Genomic DNA, 26028 nt, shown 5'->3' with positions numbered 1-26028 from the left:
AAAAAACATGGCAAGATTGCATAAGTGTCTACATGTTATGATGATTTGAGATATGAGAAAATCACTTTAACTCACACACAATCATAACTGTTTGATGGGGACTATCACCTTCGAGGTACATCCTATAACTCTCACATCTCCTAGTGTACACTCTTGCAATCATGTATAAAGCATTTTGATTCTTTTTGCTTTTCATTTTTCTTTGCATATTTTTCTTTTAAGCAAATCATGCATGGGCATATAAGAGATAGAAAAGAAATACCCAATGATGTTAAGCATTTGACACTCCACTTTTGCTATGCCAAAGTATAAAAATGTCATTTCATGATTGGCAGGTAACAGTGGTGAGATGGTTATTTATGCATTTCTCATAAGATTTTCTAGACATTCCTATCAAAAAGAGTGATACGAGTGTTAAGCACAAGAGATTACTTAACCTTACTCATCACAAACACGAGTCACAATGCTCACTTGCCTAGTTATGCATAGAAATGCTCATCTAAGCTACAAATGATACAAAGTTTAGAAAACTTTGTTTCATTGGCCATCCAAGGTACACAAGTATCAATGTACACATACACACACTGTTTTTGTTTTTTTCAAAAAAAAAAATTTGATTTTAAATGAAAAACAAAATAAAGAAAAATTGAAAAGTAAACAAATAAAATCTTGTTAAACAAAGAATTGCATAAAACTATATGCAAATGCATAAGGAAGGAGGAGGAGAAGAGGAGATCAATCCATGGAGATAACACCAATGTTTTGGCAAAGGAATTCAAACCATTTTCTATCAAGAGGTTTGGTGAACAAGTCAACCTTCTGATCATTAGTGTGAATGAATTCAAGAGTGAGCACACCATCTTCAACAAGCTCCCGAATGAGGTGATGTCAAATCTCAATGTGTTTGGTTCGAGAGTGTTGAACCGGGTTCTTAGAGATGTTGATGGCACTGGTATTGTCATAGTAGATAATGAGATGTTCTTGACAACTATCGTAATCATGGAGAAGTTTTTACATTCATAGAAGTTGGGTGCAACAGCTACCAGCAGCGATGTACTCAGCCTTTACAGTGGATAATGAGATGAAATTCTGCTTTTTGCTCATCCAGGAGAGAAGATTATTACCCATATAGAAACAACCTCCCGTTGTTCTCTTTCTATTATCAGCATTCCCAGCTCAGTCAGCATCAAAATACCTAGCTAAAACATCATTTGTGTCCTTGCTATACCACACACCAAAGTCAGCAGTGGTTTTGATATACTTTATGATTCTTTTCAAAGTAATCATATAAGACTCTTTGGGATTAGCTTGATATTTAGCATACTCCTATACTGTAACTAATGTCAGGTCTACAAGCAGTAAGGTAAAGAAGACTACCTATTATGTTTCTATAAAGAGATGAATCTACACTTTTACCTAACAAGTTAACAATGAGTTTAACATTTGGGCTCATATGGGTTCTAACAGAACTAGCAGATTCCAAACCAAACTTTTTCACAAAATTTCTTGCATATTTAGATTGAGATCTGAATATACCTGAATCTTGTTGATGAATCTGCAAGCCAAGGAAGTGAGTTAGCTCTCCAATCATGCTCATCTCGAACTTGCCTTGCATGATTTTTGAGAAACTATGAGCAAGTTCATCCTTAGTCGACCTAAAGATGATATCATCAACATAGACTTGAACAGCTATCAACTCACCGTCTTCCCTTTTAATGAAGAGAGTTTGATTAATTTTTCCTCTTGTGAACCTATGTGGCACCAAGTATTGTGTAAGCCGATCATACCAAACTCTAGAGACTTGCTTTAAACCATAAAATGCCTTCTTGAGGTACAATACATGATCCAAAAAGTGTGGATCAATGAATCCTTTTGGTTGAGCCACATAGACATCTTCTTTAAAAAACCCGTTCAAGAAAGCAGTCTTTACATCCATTTAGTATAGCTTGAACTTCAAGTGACATGCTAGGGCTAGGAGAATTCTGATGGACTCCATACGGACTATTGGAGCAAATGTCTTATCATAGTCTACTCTTTCCATCTGAGAATATCCTTGAGCTACAAGACGAGCCTTGTTGCAGATCACATTACTCTCCCCATTAGTCTTATTGCGGAATATCCACTTTGTGCCGATGATGTGCTCACCCTCTGGTCTAGGTACTAGAGTCCAAACATCATTCCTCTGAAACTGAAGCAATTCATCATGCATAACTTCAACCCAGCTTTCATCTTAAATAGCTTCCTCAACTTTAGTAGGTTCAACTTGTGACAAGTAACAAGAATAAGACACAAAGTTAGCAACGCATTTATCAATTGTACGCTTCCTTAGTATAAGTTCATTCATGTTTCCCACAATAACTTTAGAAGGATGGCACTAAGTCGGTGAGAGCAGTTATGGAGGTAGGTGAGATAAATTTTGCTAGGTTTGCTCTGACTGTGTAGGTGAGATGGAGATCTTAGTACCAGGTGCTTGATTCGGCATGAAGATATGAGAGGAAGAGTGGAAACAGTAATTGAAAAAAGGCTGACCAGGTGGGCCATAATAGTTTTCAAGTTTATTACCGAAGTACCACTGAACATAGTGTTTGTTGTTTTAAAAACAGGCCAGAGTATGTTTTAAAAACATGGGCTTTTTTACAATGTTTTTCAAACATCAACTGAACAGGAATGGGTGACCAAACGCAATTTTTTGTTTTTGGACACTAGTGTTCAGTGTTTAAACACTGAACACTATGTTTTGAAATGGATGACCAAACGCCCTCTAAAAGGAGCCCAAATTAGAACCATGGCAAACGTCCTGTAAGAAAACGTTAGCAAAAGCTTGGGGGCCTGAACTTAAATCAAAGAAGAAAAAAAAAACTATTCTTCAAAGATCACCTAGCCACACATGAGGAGATCTATTAGCTTCCTATACAAACCCAATTGAAAATACATACAGCGAAAGCCTTTGCTAGATTACAAACTATATAGCTCCAGCTTGAACTCCTCAATGGACAACCCTGACCCAGCCCCAGAATAGGCTATGTGTAAGCTTTAGAATCACTTTCAATAATATTTTTTTTTTTTTTTGAGAATCACTTTCGACAATTACTCTCTTTAAGTTCTGGGTTAGATCTCTGATCAAATCAACCCAAACCCAAATCCCTCTCTCTTTATCTCTCACTCTCACATTGACCCAAACACAGATTGGTTCCCACCACCTTCCAAGAAGCTTTTAGATCTCCCATGGCAGACTCGTTGGAGACCGATACATATGGAATGCTCAATTTCGGCTTGGACTATGATTAAGTTGTAACTTGTTTATTTTGGATTATTTTTAAAGAATCTTAAACTTCCTTGAAACTTGCTGGGTTTTGGGGTTTCAACCAGCGTATGCAAGAGACTAGTACTCCAAAATGGGTTGTAGTTGGCTTGAGGAGATTGGGTTGGCTATATGGATTTGATTGGATTTCAACCACCTAAATTGGTGTTTTCATTTCAAATCAATCAAAGATCTTTGGTTTTTTTAGAGTTGTGGGTTTGATTTTGAATGTGAATGTTTGAATATGTTTTCAATTTAGTATGTGAAGGTTACATTTACATCAACTCAATCGAAATTTGAAAGGGTTGATTTTTGTAGGATTTGATTTCGGAGTGTGTTTGGATGCCAAGAAATTGAAAGGAAAAAAATGCAGATTAAGAATTTTTTTTTTAAGTTGTAACTTGTTTATTTTGGATTATTTTTAAAGAATCTTAAACTTCCTTGAAACTTGCTGGGTTTTGGGGTTTCAACCAGCGTATGCAAGAGACTAGTACTCCAAAATGGGTTGTAGTTGGCTTGAGGAGATTGGGTTGGCTATATGGATTTGATTGGATTTCAACCACCTAAATTGGTGTTTTCATTTCAAATCAATCAAAGATCTTTGGTTTTTTTAGAGTTGTGGGTTTGATTTTGAATGTGAATGTTTGAATATGTTTTCAATTTAGTATGTGAAGGTTACATTTACATCAACTCAATCGAAATTTGAAAGGGTTGATTTTTGTAGGATTTGATTTCGGAGTGTGTTTGGATGCCAAGAAATTGAAAGGAAAAAAATGCAGATTAAGAATTTTTTTTTTTTTCTTTTTCTTTAAAATTTTAGGAAGGAAGATTAACATTTAATTTAATTATGATGCTAATATGGCAATCCAAATGGAAGTATATGTGCAAAAAAAAAAAATTATTTTGGCTGTTAGCCATGTTAGTATTTTCCATTAATTACTTAATGGTAGAAACTATTTTGACACAGTACTTAAAGGTTAAAGATCAAATTGAATACCACCGTGCATCCTTGGTGTTGTGGTCACTCCACAAGTATAAAAGCTTGTGAGGTGTGGGAGGTAAAAACCGAGGTTGAAGTCTGAATGATAGGTTTTCAGACCCAAAGTACATAAATTTAGATACATATGTGATTTATAATTTCGTGATTTGGGTAGTCAAAATTTACATGCTATAGGAGTGAAGATCTGTCAATTATTAATGAAACGCTGTACTTTTTTTACCATGGAACTTAGAAAACCCTTGTTCCTTTTTTTCTTTCGACTCAGAATTTCGAATGATTGGATTAAGGTCCACAAAATCTTCAGCAAGATCAATCGGTCAAGACTAAGGGTGGCAAATGGGCGGGTTCGGTCATAAATAGGTTGGGTGTGTAATTACCCATTTATTCATTTATCATTTATATATAAATTAATTATCCATTACTTGCCCAACTCATTTAATTAGTAACCCCTAATTTAACCCAATATGACCCAATTACCTCTAAAACTAGTTGAATACCTTATTGACTTCCAAAATTACCAAAATACCGTTAAATACCCAAAATGACCCAAATACCCCCTACACTTCCAAAATTACCAATATACCATTGGACATCCAAAATTACCAATATACCCCTAGAAATGTATTTTGATAGCTTCCATGTTTTGCAAATTCTTTTAATTCTATTCTAGGTAGCACTGCATGCTAGTGAACCTGGACTACATAGCTTTTATTTTTAGAAGCTGAAACAGTAAAACTTATATGGATTTTAAGACCCAACCTCCAATTAACTCAATGTCATATTTGATAGTCATCACTCACTCATCACAATAACTCTCAAAGGACTTCAAAGTTCTGAAAAGTGATCTCTGCCAAGCCAACGACACCATTGAAAGGTGCATCAATCTGATCAAGCTTATGGCTGAGATAGCATCTCAACTGGATGAGAATATAGATTCATAATTCAGCTTGTTTGGTAGATGGTCTCAAAGAAACAAATCCAAAAGCAATTAAACAACACAATTGACACTCAAACAGAATTTATTACTAAAAAAAAAAGATTTTGAAGGCAAATCAAAATCTAAAATTCAAAGGAAAATAACTCAAAATGCCCACAAAATATAAATCTTATTGCAAGCAAATCAATTTGAATACAAGGCCACACAAACACACACACACAAAATTGCACAGTCGTTAGCAAAAACAATTTTTTCAATTACATTCCCCACTAAAACCAAAGCAGATCACAACAATATGAAAGACCCACAACACTAATCCACACAAATAAGCAAAAGGACAAGTGCCCATCAATCTCAGCAAGTATCTAATGGCACACATACATTAAAAAATCAAACTTTAAGAAATAATATGGTACTGGATATATAAGAGTTAAAATTAAGCTTAAGTAGAATGATAAGTGTAACTCAATGGAGCAGGACAGGAAAGCAGGTGAATGTGCAAGCTAGGAAATTGGAATCATCAAGCAGAAGATTACACCAAAATCTGAGGCATCATTTTTAATTTTCCCCAATTCCATCTCTTGGATATTTTTTTAGCTTTCACTGCTTGAGACAGATTGGTGCAAAGCTGAGTCAGTGCTAGGTCCGCTGCATTCACTAGAGCCTTGGTCGTGGCTTATTGGTACCATCTTTCTGAATTTCTTTAAGTCCTCCTTATATTGATCATTACCATAATCTATGTTTCCAGCTGTCCCAAGTGAGATTTCCTCATTTAGATCATCCAGAGAAAGATAACCTTCCAAAGCTCTAACTATCTGCTTACCATGCAAGAATGGTAGTAGGGTTATATACTGCATCATGAAAAATGATTACAGGTACATGCCATCACAAAGAATAAAGTCTTAATTTCAAACAGTTTCAAAATCATTTTAGCATTTGAATAGTAAAATTGGAAAATCTAAATTCCTATATACTCAATCTTTCGAACATTAAAAGTTCAATAACCTGCCAAAACAGCGCAATATATTGGAACCATATATTTTACAAAATAATCACAAATAAAAATTAGTAACAAACAAGACAATAGGCTTTACAATTCACAAACTTTGGGGAAAGGAGGTTTATCTATAATTTTGGATTTGACTTTTTCTTTTTTCTTTTTTTTTTTTGAGAAAAGGATTTGATATATTAGACAAAGAGAACTAAATATTTCAATAATAAAATTGGTAGAATTACCTGGCTTATTCTTGGCCTAGACCGGGCCATATGACGGACGCAAGCAGCAGCACAAGCAACCATTCGAGCCAATTCTGTAGGTTCATAATCATTCTGCAACCTTGGATCAACAATAGCTTCAAAGTTGCCATGTTCTAAAGCTTGCGCGAGCAAAGGCCTTCCCTAAAATTCCATAACAGTAAAGGTTAACTTTTCCATGTTACTCAACCTTTGCTATTAAGAATTCAACATCCATCAAGAGGAAAAATAAATGGAAGTTGAGACTCAAAATAGAAAGCATGATAGGGACTAGATTTCATTCTAGCTTAATGAAACCCTTAAATCCAGAAAGAAAATCTGCAACCCACCAAAAAAAATGAGAAAGCCTCTCTAGAAAATATAACTGATATTCAGAGATATAAAATTTTGTTTTACATATAAAAGACCGATTCAAGGCTCCAAAAAAACTTATTTTACAAATGAAAATATTCTTAAACTGATTCTAATTGATCCTTTGCCATAATATAACTCTAATTTGACTAGGAAAGCCTTAAAAACTCTTAAAATAAAGAAAATAAAATCCTAGATGCTCAAATAACAAAATTACAACCAAAAAAATCATAAATTAATAAATTATAAAAATTAAATCTCATATCTTGTTCTAAATCATTAGTGCCTATACTAAATGAAGATACACTTAGAATTATTATCCAACTATCTAGTACAAAAACAATTCAACTCAACGAATTACTATGCATCTATTTGTAGTAGGTAGCAGGTACCCTCAAATTCTTTTCATTACTTCTTTTAAGAACCATATTTAAATGTATTTTCTAACAAATCGCTATACAAGAGCTTTTTTTTTTTTTTAAATTAAAAATAAAAAAAAATAAAAAAGACCACCTAATACTGGCAAGACAAATGCAGATAGGCACAATAGATACAAACACGCAGAATAGGACCGTAAAAAGAATAATGAAACATTATGAACTACTACTTTGAAATGGTACACACCCACTCAACCAGGCTATCATTAGGGAAGGATTGAGTTTTATCGAAAGGCCGGAGTCCAGTAATCAACTCCAAAAGCACAACCCCAAAAGAGAAGACATCTGACTTATCAGTGAGCTGTCCACTACTGGCATACTCCGGAGCCAAGTAACTGCATTTGATGAATACAACATCATTTCAAGACATTCAGAAGCAATTAATACAAAATTTTTTAATTAGAAATGAAGTAGCCAAGCTATCATTGCTTAATAGCATTTAGACTGCTTCAGAACTAATTAAACTTCATGGTAGCACCTTAGCATTGTCTAAAGAACACGGAGAAATGGAGCTTACCCAAAAGTTCCCATTACCCGAGTTGTGATGTGAGTCACAGTATCTAACAGAAACTTAGCAAGCCCGAAATCTGAAACCTGAACGAAAGCCCAAAATCTTGTCATAGAAGTTGGTTTGGAAAAGTATTTTTAAGTATTAGATGATATATGAAGGTTTTCTACGTAACTTATGCCATGCAAACACCTACATACGTACAAAATACATGCAAGACGCAAACAAATATGGGAGAAAAAAGGGTGGTGCATTTTTAAGTTTAACCCTTAAAGCTTGAAATTGTTTTCATTTTGGTAATTTACGTTTTAAAATTTTCATTTTGGTCATTTATATTTTATTTCATTTTTGTGTTTATCCTATTTTCCATTTTCCTCGTTAATTTGACGTAATACCCTTCATGTTTAACAATTTCATGAAATACTAGTTTTAAAATGTTATGAAATACAACAATTTCCTTGTTGCAGAGAAAAACACATATTATGCATGGTTAGATTACTAAATCAAATAAATGACCCGTTAATATGAAAATCAAATCAAACATATAAGGTCATAATGAAAATTTTGAAACATATAAAGGGAAAAAAACACAAACAACTCCAAATGAATGAAATACTAATATGACTTTTGTGGGAAATTGGGTTGATTGAAATTGTCAAAACTTTAGACAATTCTATTACAAATTCTCCTATTGTTTCAACCTTGACCCAACCAATATATACACCATTTCTCATTAAATTAAACCCTAATTACCATCTGAAAATTGAAAGAAACCTAGCAAAAATTGTGAGAGTTGATTGGAGTTTTGGGAAGCATTGGAGCCACCAGGCTTGAAGTTGCAGTTAGAACTCAATTGTGGATCTGGATGCTAGAGTAGAGAAAGGAATTGCAAATTCAGTTACAAGCAGGGGCTTGAAGAGCTTGAGTGCCTCTTTGTTACATTACTTGAAGGGTTTTGTTTTGTGAGAAAATTATATTGCTACTATCTATTCTAAGGGATCATTTTTGGCAGTGAGGTTGCAAAGAGGTTTTAATGTCTGGTACTTGAGTTTTCCTCTTCAAGAACATATTTGTCTGTTATTGTGCCTTTGAATTTTTGTGGTTGTTTTGATGTTTATGTTTACTATTGCTTACTAATGTTAATTAGCTAATCATAAACACAATTGGGCTTTAATTTAGTATATTAGCTTAAAATTAGAATTAGCCATAATTGTAACTTGAGGTTTAAACCATAATAAAGTTGAATTTAATTGTTCTCAACCTTCAATTTAGAAAGGTTGCAACAATACATAATCCATTAGATATTATGACTAAAGTTTTTCCTTTGTACAAGTAAGAACTGTTTGGACTTGATTGGTGTTTAACTATTTTTTAAAATCAATGGTAGCTCTTAAAAGCTTTGGTGGAGGCAATGGAGGACTTTTTGTTTACAAAAAATTAAATAATTCAAGCTAAGGTAAAGATTTGTGGCGAGGCAGGATTTGTTGAAGACTTTTTACCAAGTCCAAGTTAGAACATCACTTAATTAGCTAACTTTGCAAATCAATTTAGGCTGAGCTTGCAACTCAAAGAAAAATGCTAAACCACATTTGTGTTATATCTCAAAATAACAAGTCACAATTGAGGCTCTTTGTAGTTGTTAATAAAGCCCATATTTACCTGGTAAATGCCCAATATAGGACTCACCACACACTCACACAACACACACTTAGACAATATCAAAATCAAATATGGGTGTCACATTATACACATTACTTTTGGCCTTTTATATGCTAGACTTAAAGAATTATGATTTCTTGTAGTGTGCTAGTTATGGTGAGAGAGATGTTGAGCCTCTTGGTACAATGCAAGTGTCTTTCACTAAAAATGACAAGTTGTAGGTTTAAGTTCAAAAATCAATTTCTACAATAAATTAAGGTTGAGGTTGCCTAACATAACATCTCTCAGACATCATAAAAGTGAGATTTTGTGCATTGAGTATGATCTTTTTAATTTTGTGACTTTGTACTACAATTGTAATCTCCCTATTTTCTTAGTAAAGTGTGGCCAATTTTTCTCTCTAGCTAATTTTGCAAACAAATTATTATGCAATCAAAATTGAAACATATTACTTATGTGGCCACTTTTGGAACTCAAGTCTATGGAGAAAATCATGAGATGACATTTTTTTTTTTTTTTTAAGTTTCTAGATTTCTTATTGTTTTTTTTTTTTTTTCTATTTTTAATTTGTAAAAACCCACTACTATTTGCTACATTCGTAATTGTTATCCAAATTTCACTATCTCAACACAGATAGATATATTTGAAATTTAAACCAAGAATCACATGAAACCACTAATAAACCTAACCTTTGCTTCAAAATTAGAATCAAGAAGAATATTAGCTGCCTTGATGTCACGGTGTATGATCTTGGGCTGACCTGAAGATACATTGAGCTCAAAAGGAGACTTAATCTATAACAAGAAAATATTCATTAGGTTCGCAATTAATGTGGTAAACAAAGAGAACTCACAGTCCTCATGCAGATATGCCAATCCTTTTGCAGAGCCTATAGCTATTTTTAGTCTAGTTGGCCAATTCATAGTTGGACTCTCCAATCCTGCAATGTCAATTTTCCTCAATAAAACGCTTTATAGTAGTTTCACCGTACATAAACATGTTAGACTACCAATTCAAATTGTTCAAATCAGAACAATAAACTGTGATCCAACACTTACCAATTAAAAAAGAACACAGGTTTCACATTTTAGCCTGTATTCTTTTGGAATCTTGCTGTAGTCTTGTATCAATAAGTAGAGAACTCGAGTAAATAAATGATTACTTTTTTAATTTCGTTTACCAGTGCTACTACCGTTAATACTATTGCACATGTTATGTTATGCAGTTTTAAAAGCCACAGGATTTCCCTTTTATCATTCTTTCTATGTCACGAAACCGTATAATTTTTTATTGGCTCTAATAATATGAACAACGATAAGCTGTCTCCTAAAATAAACAAACATCTTTCTCCCTTATTTCAAGCAAATACAATTTTAAAGTACAAAGATAAGATAGTGAAAATTGCCCAAAAGATCGAAGATTCAAATTATAGATAATGACTTACCATGCAGATGATATTCCAAGTTACCATTTGGGACAAACTCATAAACAAGCAATCTTTGTTCCCCAGAAATGCAATATCCAACCAATGAAACAAGGTGTTTGTGATGGATACGACTAATGACCTCAACTTCTGCCCTAAACTCACGCTCTCCCTGTTTACTTTCCAATTTCAGCTGTTTAACTGCAACCACTTTCTCATTTGGAAGGACCCCCTTATGGACATGACCAAAACCACCTTCACCAATAAAGTTGTTCTCGGAGAAACCATTAGTTGCAATGGCTAATTGTTCATATGAAAATATAATTTGAGAAAGAGCTATAGGATGGCCAGTTGATGGTGTTGGAGTAGGATCACCTGGAGGAGAAGAAAACAAGAGCATTGGTCAGTTACTCAGTTATAATATAAAGTGGCATCATCTAAGACTAAAAGATTGATTGATAATATACATAATATGATCAATGACATCTTTCGTCCAAAAACATAATGATGAAAATGGTAAAAGAACATGAACAATTGATTCCAAGTACTAATGAACTTAACGGCTTTCAACAATTCCTTAGTGATGTGTGTGAAATTAACCCCCCCAAAAAACAAAATGTTCTTCGTGGAGAGACATGTAGGCTGTAGCAGTTGTCTTTGCAATTATTAAACCTTTCCATAGTAGTCAATCTTGTACTGCTTAGTTAAAATAAAATGCTTGCACTGCAAATCAAATCCATACATGGAGCAATGTAGTTAAAAGTTTCAAGCACAGCACAAACCTCTTGAGTTTAGACATAAAAGCGTAAGAGCAACCGCCTCAGTCCTTCCAAAATAGAAAAAGTAGACAACTTTACACATTTTACTCCAAAAATGACCCACATCAATGGAGCTAAATTTGTGCAATTTCCATTGTTGCTATAGTAATCATGTAAAAAATTTATGTATATTTACACGATTACTGTAACTTTGCATTTCACTTTTTTATTATTTTTTCTCTCACCAAGTCAGATTGTTCTCAACTTCTCTCTCTTTTCCTCTAGCTCCGAAGCCTTTTCTTTCTCAATCTCACACACACTCTCTTTGTCTAAGCAACAATCATCTATGCCCATCTTTGAAAGATTGTCTCCTTGATTTTGCTTCTCTGGGCTTGGAGTTGGAGATCACACTAAAATATTTTATCATCTTCATTCTTGGGCTTCTAAATTTTTCTGGTTCATTGGTGAAATTTTGGTATGTGTGGAAGTTTAGATGCGGTAATTTTGGCAGATGAGTGATTTTTAGAGTTTGTAGTTTCTCTCTTTCTCATATTATATAGCCTAAAATTGCAGGGTTATGGGTATGATTTGTTGGAAATTTTGTTGTGTTTTGGGTTTTGCTAGAAACGCAAAAGCTGGATTTTTTATATTTGAGAATCTTAAAAAGCTAGGTTTTTGGTTTTTGATATTTGAGAAGCTAGGTTTTCAACAAGAGAACAATTCCCTCATGGTGAGTGCATGTGTGAAAAAACAAGGAAAAACAAACAAACAAAACCAAAACAAAAATCAATTCCTTTATGGTAGAGACATGTAGCAGTCTTTGCAATAATTAAACCACCCATAATTGTACTACAAATCAAATCCATACATGGAGCAGTGTTGGTAAAAGCCTCAAGCATACTCAACCAATGTCTCTAGGAGTCTTAGCGCAAAGGGTAAAGGTTTGCTATAGGACTTTTGTTCCTCAAAAATGAAAGACCAAGAAGAAGATTGGCTCATTTTAAAGAAAAAAACAGGGACAATACCATTTCTGTTTTTTCCTTTTCAATGATCGAGAAACTTTTTTTTTTTATATATAGAATATATTCAATGTGAAATGTGTTGCTTTAAAAGAAAGACTTACTTAAAGTCACAAATTAGAAAAATGAAAGATAATGTCATCCTTCTTTCTTTATAAATACAATAGGGGAGGGAGCGTGTGCAAATGAGATAATGAAGCGGGGCATGTACTTTGTAAATTTTTATTGAAAAATTTTTAGTAAAAAATTTTACAAATTTTCGCAAAGATTTTCTTGATAAACAGAAATATTTTCAAATTTGACCAAGTTTTACAATGAAACAAACACTTGAAAATATAGAAAATATTTTAAAGAAAGCATTTTACAGGCAAACAAAAAGAACTTAAGAAGGGAAAAAAAAAAAGGCTTTAACTAAAGATTTTTTTTTTAAAATTTCTTTGTGAAATTATGTTTTAAATGCTCTTAGATCTAACTATTGTGACAAAGCTCCATGATATGGCCCAGATCTAAAGGGGCAATGAGTGTGACTGAGCTCCACGGCGATAACTGGGTCACAACAGAGCCTCAGATCTGTGAATAATGATTGTCATTGCCCCAATTTTCCCACTACCGTGAGGGTTTGTGAGAAAAAGAAGGGAGGGGGGGGAGGGGGGCGGCAGTGTGTGCAAATGAGATAAAGAAGAGGGGTGTGTGTTTTGAAAATTGTTTTATCGAAATTTTTACAAATAGTTTCGGTTAATGGAAATTTTTTTTTCAAGTTAATTTTACACTTTTACTAAATCTCATATCACTTGAAAATGTAGAAAACATTTTTCAAAATCGTTATACAAGCAAACAAACAGAACTTAAATAAAAATAAATAAATAAAAGCTTCAACTAAAGATTTTTTTTTTTTAATTTCTTTGGGAAAATATGTTTAAAATGCTCTTAAATTTAATAAATTATATATTTTTAAATAAAATATATTAAAAAAATCTAAATTAATTGCTTAAAGAAATTTTTTGTACAATTTATTAATTCTACATTAATTTTTTTAAGAAGTTTTATATTTAAAATAAATAAAATAAAAAAATTTAACTTTATGGACTAAATCACTATGGTGCTACACTTGAAGACCAATAGTATATCTTCACATGCAAGAATGAATATAAAATTAATAAAAAAATTTACATCGATTATAACTGTAATCTATCCCATGTTATATATAAAATATAAACTAATGACTAAAAGTAAAATTATATATCAAAAAATATAAGAAAGTATAAAACTAATTAACTAACTCGTTAAAGTAAAGAATAAATAAAATAAGACCCTAACTTTTAGGTTCATCTGGTTGTGGTTTTGGTCTTGAAATACCATCCTCAGATATAGACGGAATTTGGTTGTCTACCTTCCTCCTATACCAAATGATGCAGTACCTCAAAACACCAAGCAGAACAAACCCTCCTACCACTGCCCCCACTATCAGTGGCAGCGACTGCGGCGGCGGTGTCATATCTGGTAGTAATTCATCTGCCGGAGGAGGTTCCAGTGACGATGGTGGAAGCCCCGGAAACGACTTATCCAGAGGGATTTTCCGGAGATGGTTTTCTCTATACTGTACGTACTGATACCGAGTCTGTCTAGGAGTGAGAGCTGACCTGACCTACACTTTCTATGAAGGAAAGAAAGGAGTAGAATTTGAGAGTTGGAGGTAAGAATGACATATCTATAACTAATATATGGTTATATGGTTAAGTTGGTGAAGAAAAATTGTGTAGCAGACTGGCAGTCTTGACTTTAATTACTAGAATCAAAAAACTTTGCCCCACGACTACGCAGGGCAAAGCACGATTTCCACATAAACCGGGACCAACTCAGACTTTCAGGGCAGTTTGGTAAGGCATTTCAAACACTTATTTTCAGTTTTTAAACAATATTACACATATTTTTATGCTTTTTTACCTATACGTATTTCAAAAAATTACACACAACACTACTCAAACTCTTCTATCAAACTCCTCTACCAAATGGACCCTCACTTTTTCAGAAAAGTATTCTTATGCACTCAGTTCATACAAGAATTTCTCGGCTTTGTTCCAAAAAGTTATTGAGATCAAATTATGTGCATCAGACTTTGATTTGGTCAAGCTTGGAGATTCTTCAAATACTACTTGTTCAAATGGTGGGGAAGAGTCGAATGCAATTTCTTTTTCAAGCCTTACTTGAAGAAAAAGAAATAAACAACATGACATTTATTGTTTTGTAGAAGGTACAGCTGACTATGAATATATATATTAATTGTCACTTACTCTATTAAATTTCATTGCTTCTTTAAGTCTACACAATAGCACCAAATTAATATATTTCATTATTTACATCATGAACATGACATTTATTGTTTTGTCAAAAAAAAAAAAAAAAGATCTGCACTATATGATATCAATCTTCATTAGCTGGAAACAAAATTTATTCCCCTTCTGCTATGTGTGCAAGGTTAGTTATGAAAAATTAGATAGTTGAGTGTATAAATGTATTTTGCACGTTTTTTGCTAAAACGTTTGTAATAAATGACAAACATTGCAGGAAAAAAAACATTTCAATTCTAGCAAAACAAAAGACCTACAAATCTATCAACAATCAACAAATAGAAGTACCAGAAACCTCAGCCATAAATTCTTCATTTTACTTCTCCTATAACTTATGCTATTTTAAAAGAAAAGAAGGAAATAGCCAAATGCTTCGCAATTCTCACAAGTAAACTACACCAAAAGCAACAAAGGAGAGAAAAAAATGACTAAGTGCTTTTATATATATAATTTTAATGTTAATCTGATTTTATACTACTATTAGAGTTTATGCATTACAGTTTGCAAATTGGTTGATTTGGACAGACTTAAATTCTAATATGCTACTATTAGAATTTATAATTTATTTATACCACTATAACCACATACTTATAATTGTTTATAACTAACATATTTAGATTTTTTAATAATTATTTCCGATTATTTTGAATCTCTTTATTCTTATGGCCTACATCTCCTCTCTTTGTTCATATTTATATATAGAAGTACCAGAAACCTCAGCCATAAATTCTTCATTTTACTTCTCCTATAACTTATGCTATTTTAAAAGAAAAGAAGGAAATAGCCAAATGCTTCGCAATCGTCACAAGTAAACTACACCAAAAGCAACAAAGGAGAGAAAAAAATGACTAAGTGCTTTTATATATATAATTTTAATGTTAATCTGATTTTATACTACTATTAGAGTTTATGCATTACAGTTTGCAAATTGGTTGATTTGGACAGACTTAAATTCTAATATGCTACTATTAGAATTTATAATTTATTTATACCACTATAACCACATACTTATAATTGTTTATAACTAACATATTTAGATTTTTTAATAATTATTTCCGATTATTTTGAATCTCTTTATTCTTATGGCCTACATCTCCTCTCTTTGTTCATATTTATATCTGTATCATTCTTTTCATTAGGAATAGGTAAGTTCCTTTCTGAATAGTATATGTTGTTATAGCAGTCATCTTGACTATTTGAAGTTTTAACTTAGCCTTATTGATTTAATAAATTTAATTGCGTATATGTATATAATATATTTTGTGAATTTTGTATAAACCGGGACCAACTCAGACTTTCAGGGCAGTTTGGTAAGGCATTTCAAACACTTATTTTCAGTTTTTAAACAACATTACACATATTTTCACACACTTTTTTACCCATACGTATTTCAAAAAATTACAAACAACACTACTCAAACTCCTCTATCAAACTCCTCTACCAAACGGACCCTCACTTTTTCGAAAAAGTATTCTTATGCACTCAGTTCATACAAGTGATAGGTCACAATATGAATGACCCCTTGTGATTAACCCTAATTAATTAATTTAGCCAAGTAATTAATTAATCAATTAATCATGCAATTTTATGGAAGCACAAACAAATCACCAATCAACTAAGTATGCAGCGGAAAATAAATAACACGATGATTTGTTTACGAATGGGGAAAACCCTAAAGGCAAAAACCCCACTGGGTGATTTTCAGGTCACCACTCCCAAAACTCCACTATTATCAAATCAAGGGTTACAAGTAAAGGAATCCCAAGTACCTTACCAACCTACAGTTGAACCCTTACCCCAATACCCAATTGGACTTGATCTGTAGTGACAGTCTCCACCTTTGATGCACGGCTCCCAAGTACGTGACTAACCAATGCGCGAATCCAAGTACGCAACTTCAGAACACCAACTGATGAAGAATGATTGGCTGCAAAGTTCTTCAGATCATCCTTTCTGATGAATAGCAGGAAGATGCTTGGTTACAAAACCCTATGGTGCAAATACACAGCAACTTCTTGATGGAAGATGAACTAGGTCAAGAACTTCGTCTGTTGATCACAATTTGCTTAAACAGAGATTGCTCAATGATAATGCAACTTGTGTCACCCAAAACGGCTCTTAAAATAATCCTTTTATATGTTTAGGGTTAGAAGAAAAGAATGCCCAAAAACATATTCACGGATCCCAAGAAAATCAGATTGGAAATCTGACTTTTTAAATCTCGACAGATAGCAGGTGTCGAGGTAGCTATCGAGAGATGTCGAGTTTTAAAAATTCTGCACTTCAACTTGCTTTCTCTTGGACAGACTTGATGACTTCAACACTTGACCTTGAAACATTGTTTCTTGAAGTATTAAAAACACCTAGCACTACCCAATTACAAGCAAAGTGCGTTTTGTCAAAGGATTAGCCAATTTACATAACTAAGTGACATATGTTCTTAAACAAGTTAAAAACATATATGTCCTAACAACAAGAATTTCTCCGCTTTGTTCCAAAAAGTTATTGAGATCAAATTATGTGCATCAGACTTTGATTTGGTCAAGCTTGGAGATTCTTCAAATACTACTTGTTCAAATGGTGAGGAAGAGTCGACTGCAATTTCTTTTTCAACCCTTACTTGAAGAAAAAGAAATAAACAACATGACATTTATTGTTTTGTAGAAGGTACAGCTGACTATGAATATATATATTAATTGTCACTTACTCTATTAAATTTCATTACTTCTTTAAGTTTACACAATAGCACCAAATTAATATATTTCATTATTTACATCATGAACATGACATTTATTGTTTTATCAAAAAAAAAAAAAAAAAAAAAAGATCTGCACTATATGATATCAATCTTCATTAGCTGGAAACAAAATTTATTCCCCTTCTGCTATGTGTGCAAGGTTGGTTATGAAAAATTAGATAGTTGAGTGTATAAATGTATTTTGCACGTTTTTTGCTAAAACGTTTGTAATAAATGACGAACATTGCAGGAAAAAAAAAACATTTCAATTCTAGCAAAACAAAAGACCTCCAAATCTATCAACAATCAGCAAATATTAGAAGTACCAGAAACCTCAGCCATAAATTCTTCATTTTACTTCTCCTATAACTTATGCTATTTTAAAAGAAAAGAAGGAAATAGCCAAATGCTTCGCAATCGTCACAAGTAAACTACACCAAAAGCAACAAAGGAGAGAAAAAAATGACTAAGTGCTTTTATATATATAATTTTAATGTTAATCTGATTTTATACTACTATTAGAGTTTATGCATTACAGTTTGCAAATTGGTTGATTTGGACAGACTTAAATTCTAATATGCTACTATTAGAATTTATAATTTATTTATACCACTATAACCACATACTTATAATTGTTTATAACTAACATATTTAGATTTTTTAATAATTATTTCCGATTATTTTGAATCTCTTTACTCTTATGGCCTACATCTCCTCTCTTTGTTCATATTTATATCTGTATCATTCTTTTCATTAGGAACAGGTAAGTTCCTTTCTGAATAGTGTATGTTGTTATAGCAGTCATCTTGACTATTTGAAGTTTTAACTTAGCCTTATTGATTTAATAAATTTAATTGCGTAAATGTATATAATATATTTTGTGAATTTTGTTGCTAGATTTGTAAAGCATGGTACTACTGAGAATAATATCCTTCTAATATGTGATTGAATTTAAATAGATTAGGCATTTTTTGTTTTTTCTTTATTCAATTTCTTCTCATATATATAATTTTATTAAACTATTTCATGTATCGCACGGGTTAACGACTAGTAGATTCTATAGTGAAACTAAATGTTTTCATTTTGTTTTTTAGGATAATTCTCCACTCCAAAAGGCATGTTATGATTTCCCAAATGAGTATCCAAGCAATTCTACTAGGAAGTTTGGTTCCAATGATGTGACAAAGGTTGAAAATGCAAAATTACACGAAGATGGTTGGGGTAATTAGTTTGTTTATGATATATAAGGTCATAAGATTAGTTTGAACATGGAAACTTGATAGTTAATATTTTTTTTCTCATAAATTTAAAGAAGTTAATACCGTACCGGAGACTGTACCGGTTTAGCTAGTGATACGATATATTTCGGATACCGATCAATACCGGTGTACCGTTTCAGGTTTACTGCTATACATATAAAATCCTATATATATATATATATATATTGCTGAATTTAAATCCTATGTCTTTAAGTATATTTAGGCCCAATTCATCATTATCTTTATCCTTCTACAATGGCCCAGTCAATCACATATAAATCTAAATTATTTAATCATTATATCCAAAAAAAAAAAAAAAAAAGCCTTGGAACAATTGTAAAAGGATTAAACTGTCAAAAAAACCCCCAAACTCACGTGAATTCTGATAGAATTCAATGCCTTACAGCCTTAGTTTAACTTTTACCACAACCACACGTTATTTTCCAAAAGATTAAACACAGCCACATGTTTTGAAAATGCATTGAGAAGCCAAACGCTCAGGGACGAGAAGGCTGGTGTTAAGCGAAGAAGAGGAGAAGATAGAAAAAAAAAAAAGTAAGAACGAGAGATGCAAATTAACAAAATGAGGCCATGATGCAGCAATAGTCTCTGCCGGAACTTCGTCATTGTCTCAGTGTCATAGATCTATGGGTTTTTGCAAGCAAAAATGGTTTCGTCATTGTCTCAGTGTCATGAATCTACGGGTTTTGCAATGGTAGGCTCTATCGGAACTTTCGACCTGGTATCCATTTACCGGCCGAAACAGCTAGATTTCGCCAGTATGCGACCAGTATGGCCGGTATTTTTTCCAGTACAAAATAAGTGATGTATCTGTACCAGTTTACTAACTGGTATGGTATATACCAGTTGTACCGACCGGTACGGAACAAAATTGACTTCCTATGAGATAGTCCATTGGGCAACATTTTGTAATAAGCTAGGAACCTTCTCTAACTCTAGAACATTAATGTAAAAGTTCTCTTTAAATGCAAATCATTTGTTTATACATAATTTCTTTCTCCTTTGCTAACATAGGTTGGCCAATATTAAGAAGCAATAAGTCTATTACAAGATAATCTCTCTTTATTGAGGTGCAAAGATGATCCACCATAGGCGGCAGATTTTGAAACCAAACAAAACCATCATTGCTAGTGTTGCCTATCTTTGACAATAGTTGTGGTAGTTAGTTATCATAAAAATGATATATGTCATATCACAACAAAGGGAAAAAAACAAAAACAATCTTCCAAAACTTTATTAACCACAATTGATTTTACAATATCCACTATATATTGTAACAACTAATTAACAAAAAAAATCTAATAGACTCATTCTATAACTAATAGAGAGTCCTGTTACAAAGATATAGACTCTTGTTACAAAAAATAATAAGTATACAACACAATAGGTGACCAAAATATACATCAACACCCAAAATAAACAAATACATGAAATGATTGCAAATAGCAGCTTTGGTTGCATTGCATTCCAATTTCCAAAGCCAGCACTTGAGCTTCCATGCTTTATGATATCCACTAGAGGAAGTACATCTTAAACAAAACCCCACTTGAATTGCTACTAATAATACCAACATTGCCTTCCAAAGCCAAAATTTGAGCTTCCATTCTTTAGGAAATCTACAAAAGGAAGTACATTTTAGACAACACCATAATAGAATTTCTTCACACTCTAACCAATATTTTCCAACTAGTTTCCAACATATCTAATTGTATCATGTACATAAAAGCAATTAAAAACTATGAGAGGAAATAGATCCCAAGTGATAAGGGAATAGATCCACTAAACTAAATGTCTTCCAAATGCCTTAAAGGAAAATGGTATTGAATTAGAGAAAAGAAATAAAATTTCTAAATAAATAATCACATGAAAATGTCTCAGGTTCTAACCATTCAGATAATACAATCCTCACAACGGAAAAATTATAACATAAGTAACTGACAGAGGAAAAATGAATTTCTTCATCACACTCCATATTGTTAGAAATATATTAAACATATTAGCCCAATGTAATAGGCTCAAGCCCACTCTTACTTGTACTAGTAGTCTAGGATTTAGTCGCCTATATATACTCATGTTAGGGGGTTTCATTGTAACATAAGTTATTGTCCTACACTCTTATATAATAAAGATGTAGCCTTTAAGGGATTCCTCCGTAAATGTAGGCCGACAAAGCTGAACCACGTAATCCTCGTGTTCTCGGTGTTCCTATTCTATGATTTCCCTTCCGCATCCACTCTAGCATATACAATATGATATAACACATCATGTTACTAATATATTTAACATGGTATCAGAGCTAAACTTCGTTCTTGTCATTAAACAACTGTCTCCACACAAAAAAAGAAATTTCCCACATGCACAACACAGATCCACCATAGTGCCTCTGCTTGCCCACAAATCTAGACTCTACGGCTTCACACAGCTCCCATAAAATCACCATTGCTATCTCGTCACCATGTCTCTCATCTTTCAAGCATGCCATGCCTTCAGTTCTTAAATTTGTGCACATCAAGCCTTCACTTGATGAAATCAACAGCACAAACGTGCTCCACAGCCTCTAGCAACCAAAACCCAAGAACTCGACCTCCATCAGCAGCTACACGCACCTCTATGTTTGGACAAAGGCTCCGACAACTTCTCCATGCGCCACCACGGTTTTCCTAAGTGCAAATCCTACACTGGTAACACATGATGCATTGACGGCCTTTTAGCCCGTTGATCTGCAAAACTAGAGAATTACGGGCGTCGATCTCCATCCAACGCGCCCACATGCGCTAGTTGGATTTTTGGGATTGGATCCACACAACAGTGCACGCCGTCACGTACCATCCACACACCGAAACTCCTGATGATGTCATGATGACATCATTTTGTTCACGTCAGCGACACACAAGCATGCCATGTCATCAGCCATGCAAGCCCTAATCCTAGTTAGCGCCACGTCATTGGATGACACCAGCGACTCTACAGCCCGATCTAGGACCCAACCCAGACACTTGGAACCAACCCGAACCATGTAGACCATTGACTAACCCAGACCGTGCTAACTGTTGACTTTTGGTTGACCATTGACTTTGATCCTTTTGAGTTTGACTTTTGCATTGACTTTTGACCAAAAATTAAAATTTCCAAAATGGCTTATCTTGCTCAATTTTTCGCATAGATTCCAATTTTGGACTCTGTTTCTTCATTTAAAGCTCTGAAATTGGTTAATTGGCAAATTCTTCATCTTAGTTTCTTCAAAGGCATTCTTTCAAGACATCTTGAAGGGATCTTCTCATACTTATCCAACCTCGCCTTCATCGAGCTTCCACCTTGAGTTTGAGAGAGGGTGTTAGAGATATATTAGACATATTAACCCAATGTAATAAGCCCAAGCTCACTCCTTCTTGTACTAGAAGTCTAAGGTTTAGTCGCCTATATATATACTCATGTTAGGGTTTATTGTAACACAGGTTATTATATAGCACTCTTATATAATAAAGATGTAGCTCTTAAGGAATTCGTCCGTGGACGTAGGCCGATAAAGCTGAACCATGTAATCCTCGTGTTCTCGGTGTTCATATTCTATGATTCCCCTTTCACATCCACTTTAGCATATACAATATGGTATAACACATTGTGTTGCTAATATATTTAACACATATGAACAATAGAGATTTCAAGTTTTATGTGATTAAGAACATGATATCTTATAGATGAGGCTCAAGTGGCATTAATTTTATAAGCAACATGTAATCTATTATAAGCTCAATCACAAATGACAATAGGCAACAATTAATGAGAATCACAACATATGGGATATCATCTAAATTGTATTTATTTATTTACACCTACTTGGTTAACGAAATTGGTTTTCTCAGCTAACTCTAACTGGTTTGCTTTTCTCTCTAATACCTCAATATGGTCTCTATATTCAATGTAAGCAATGGTTGATGTTGTAACTAATCTCCTAATTGGTAAAACGAATAGAACCAAACCCAATGAAAACTCAAACCCAAGTCACACAACGTTCTAACCCAAGCACAAAACCCTAACCCATTCAATTCTAATTGAATTCAACTAATCCAATAGTTGTCTACCACCTACACTCAATAATCCAATAGTTGTCTACCACCTACACTCACTATTCTACCCAATAGTTGCAACCAAGATCATTATTGTTGCCATTGAGGCTCTCTTGCTCACCATTACCAGCAATCCCACTTGTGTCCAATTGTAAGTTTATTTTCCATCGATTTCTTCTTGTCTGAAAACTGAATTAAGGTAATGATAAACCAATGTCATTTCACAAAGGCCTTGATATTTTAGCTAGATTCTAAAAGGAGAAGGAAAAAAAATATAGATTTAAGAAATTCTCAACACTCAAGCCAATTCACTTTAACACAAATTACACTTTTTCCTCCTACAAGATGAGTGGAGGACCCACTAACTACATTTACAACTTACTAATAATAATAAAAACTTACATCATTTAAATACAATTAATGAAACATTTGAATTTTTCATGGATTCATAATCACTATATATTGTTTTACATTGCACACACAACTCCAAAAGCAAGACCCAAATCACTTATGAATGAAAAGAGAAAGCTCATCAATTAGAAACATAAATCGATATTATTATTTTAAAAAGATTGAAGAGAGAAGCACACAAGACCCTCCAAGTGCATTGAAATTCTAGTTTGGAGGCTTCCGAAAACTATACCAACCCACACGTAAAAATCCAGAATTGCATTGCCAATTAATATAAAGGAATTGAACCCCATTTTAATGTTGTATCTGCAAATACTCCAAGTACTGATGAGAATGTTCTTTCACTAGGTTTCAAACCCAAAGAATGGAACTTGTGGAAAAGATCAATTGCTTCTCTTGCTTTTCCTTGTTAAGCACAGCTTCCCATTAGGGCAGTCCAAGCCTACAACTGTGGCTTGTCCACCTCCACTTCCAAAAATGCCCGACGAGCATAGCCCAATTCTCCACACTTCGCATAAAGATTTATCAATGTTGTCACAACAAAATTGTCAAATTCAAGTCCACACTTGATGACAAGGGAATGCACTTGCATCCCAACCTTTGCCATTCAACTCTTGCTCATGGCTCATGCCTATAAATACTTCCATGAATCTCCTTACCAGCTATTGCATCACCTAATGAGAATACAAACAGATAAAGCACCAACATATGTATAATTATTGGGATCATAACCATCATTAACCATCAATCTGAAACAATTCAAGGCTTCAGCAAGATTTCTTTCAGGCATTGTATCAAACACTTTGCGAGCATCATTTATACCTCAAGCTTCAATCCACCCACCTCAAGCATCGATTTGATTTTTTTTTTTTTTTTTTTTAAATGTGTGTATAGGAAAACAAGAACAAAAAAAGTTCTAAAAAAACAATTTTAAAATTTTAATGACATTTTTATTTGGAAAATAAATAAATAGAGAAGTCCAATTATTATTATTTTTTGTTGTGAATGCAGAGAAGCCCAACTTTCTTTCAATGAGAATGAAAGGTTACAAAGCAAGAAACAACAAAATTACAATTACAACTCCGTAATTACAATGAGAAACAAAATTTGAGAAAGGTAGAGAGATGTGGGTCTCACCATTTTGAGGAAGATAGAGAAGTGATGATGGGTGACGGTAGGGAGAAGAAGTCGAGTGCCTCTGCCCTCTGCCCTCTGCCCTCTGCCTCTGCCTCTGCCTCTAGTGTGTGAGAGCTAGATTCCTTCTTCTCCAAAACCCCTTCTTTTCCCTCTTCACCGAAATATGCTGGTGTTTTGAATTTCATTCGATTTTTTGTTTTGTTTTCTTAATTTTTTATTTTGTTTTGAATTTCATTTTTTTTTTCTTTTCTTAGTCAGATTATTTTAAGTTGTGTTTTGTGTGTTGGCAGTGACCGGTAGGAAATGTTCTAAAATTATTGTGGATGTAGCATTTCTCATTTAAAATTTCACATACTGGATCCTCATCTATTAAAGAGGAGTTTGAGCCCACACGTGAGGAGGAGTATTAGAAATATATGGTTAAATGATTAAATTTACCATTTCTTAAGAGTTTAAATTTTTGGAACAATCGGTAATTTAACACAAAACTACTTATTAAATATCATGCATAGTAACAATAGCAACATATGACTACACCACAAACATTTTACAATTTTTTCAAGTTGGGGTAAATAGATTCATGTGTAAACTAGTGAATATATTTTGACACAATTAATAAGTGAGTCTATTCTTATATTAACCTGCTTAACACATAATCAACTTGAAATGAGTTGTGTCTATATCAACCCCAACACGACTTGTATATATATTTAAGTGTTATGTGAGTCGTGTACTCATGTTATGTTAACTCGCTAGGTAAACTAATCATGTTAGGATTGAGAGGTTTGGACTTTTGATATGATTATTAAATGAGTCAAGTTAGGATTAGGTCATATAACTGAATATTTTTCTCTCGACACAACGCATACATGACATGCTACCACGAATTGTCATCCAGCCCCTACATGTATGCTTTATATACTCTCTAAGTTCTTGAGTCAATTGTTGTTAAAAATTCTTGTAAGGTTGAATTTATTAAACCATGTGTTTTCTTGATTACATGCCAAATTTTCTTGTAATTCAGCAATTAGATACCTTGTATTTAGGTGGGAATCATGTAAAGGTTGTGTGTGAGAGAGTGTGAAGAATTCAAGTGTGTATGCATTTAAGAGCATTTTCGCGACTAGAGCTCGTGAGTGACTTGCGACTGATAACTCGCCAAAGTGCCATACGTGTGAAGCATGCAGGAAGTTGAAGGGTCATGACAGCTGGAGCACTACAAAACAAAAATGACAGTCTGGCTAGTTGAAGGGTCATGATAGCTGGAGCACTACAAAACAAAAAGGACAGTCTGGCTAGTCAGTTACTTCGCAACTGGAACTCGCGACTATCCCAATCGCGAGTGAGTCGCCAGAACCCCCTGTTTTGCAAAAAATGATTTTTCACATTCCTCACATACTC

At 33.5% G+C, this 26028-nt stretch overlaps 1 protein-coding gene across 2 annotated transcripts; it reads right to left on the bottom strand.

The window, feature by feature from the left end:
* Positions 1–5473: 5473 nt before the first annotated feature.
* Positions 5474–14478, bottom strand: LOC112017439 (proline-rich receptor-like protein kinase PERK1). Of its 2 annotated transcripts, none has more exons than XM_065764734.1 (8): positions 13965–14478; positions 10892–11245; positions 10301–10387; positions 10137–10207; positions 7798–7874; positions 7468–7615; positions 6475–6636; positions 5474–6089 (listed from the first exon to the last, which is right to left on the bottom strand). In XM_065764734.1, the coding sequence occupies exons 1-8, from the start codon at positions 14140–14142 to the stop codon at positions 5832–5834; spliced, it is 1335 nt and encodes a 444-aa protein (XP_065620806.1). In that variant the 5' UTR covers positions 14143–14478; the 3' UTR covers positions 5474–5831. The 2 variants fall into 2 exon arrangements, with proteins under 2 accessions (XP_065620806.1, XP_023905656.1); XM_024049888.2 differs by having other exon boundaries at positions 5474–6053; positions 13965–14468.
* Between the last annotated feature and the right edge of the window lie 11550 nt (positions 14479–26028).

The sequence above is a fragment of the Quercus suber genome, unplaced genomic scaffold (assembly GCF_002906115.3).
Source record: "Quercus suber isolate HL8 unplaced genomic scaffold, Cork oak 2.0 scaffold_580, whole genome shotgun sequence".
Taxonomy (NCBI): domain Eukaryota; kingdom Viridiplantae; phylum Streptophyta; class Magnoliopsida; order Fagales; family Fagaceae; genus Quercus; species Quercus suber.
This window is presented reverse-complemented; position numbering and strand designations above follow the sequence as displayed.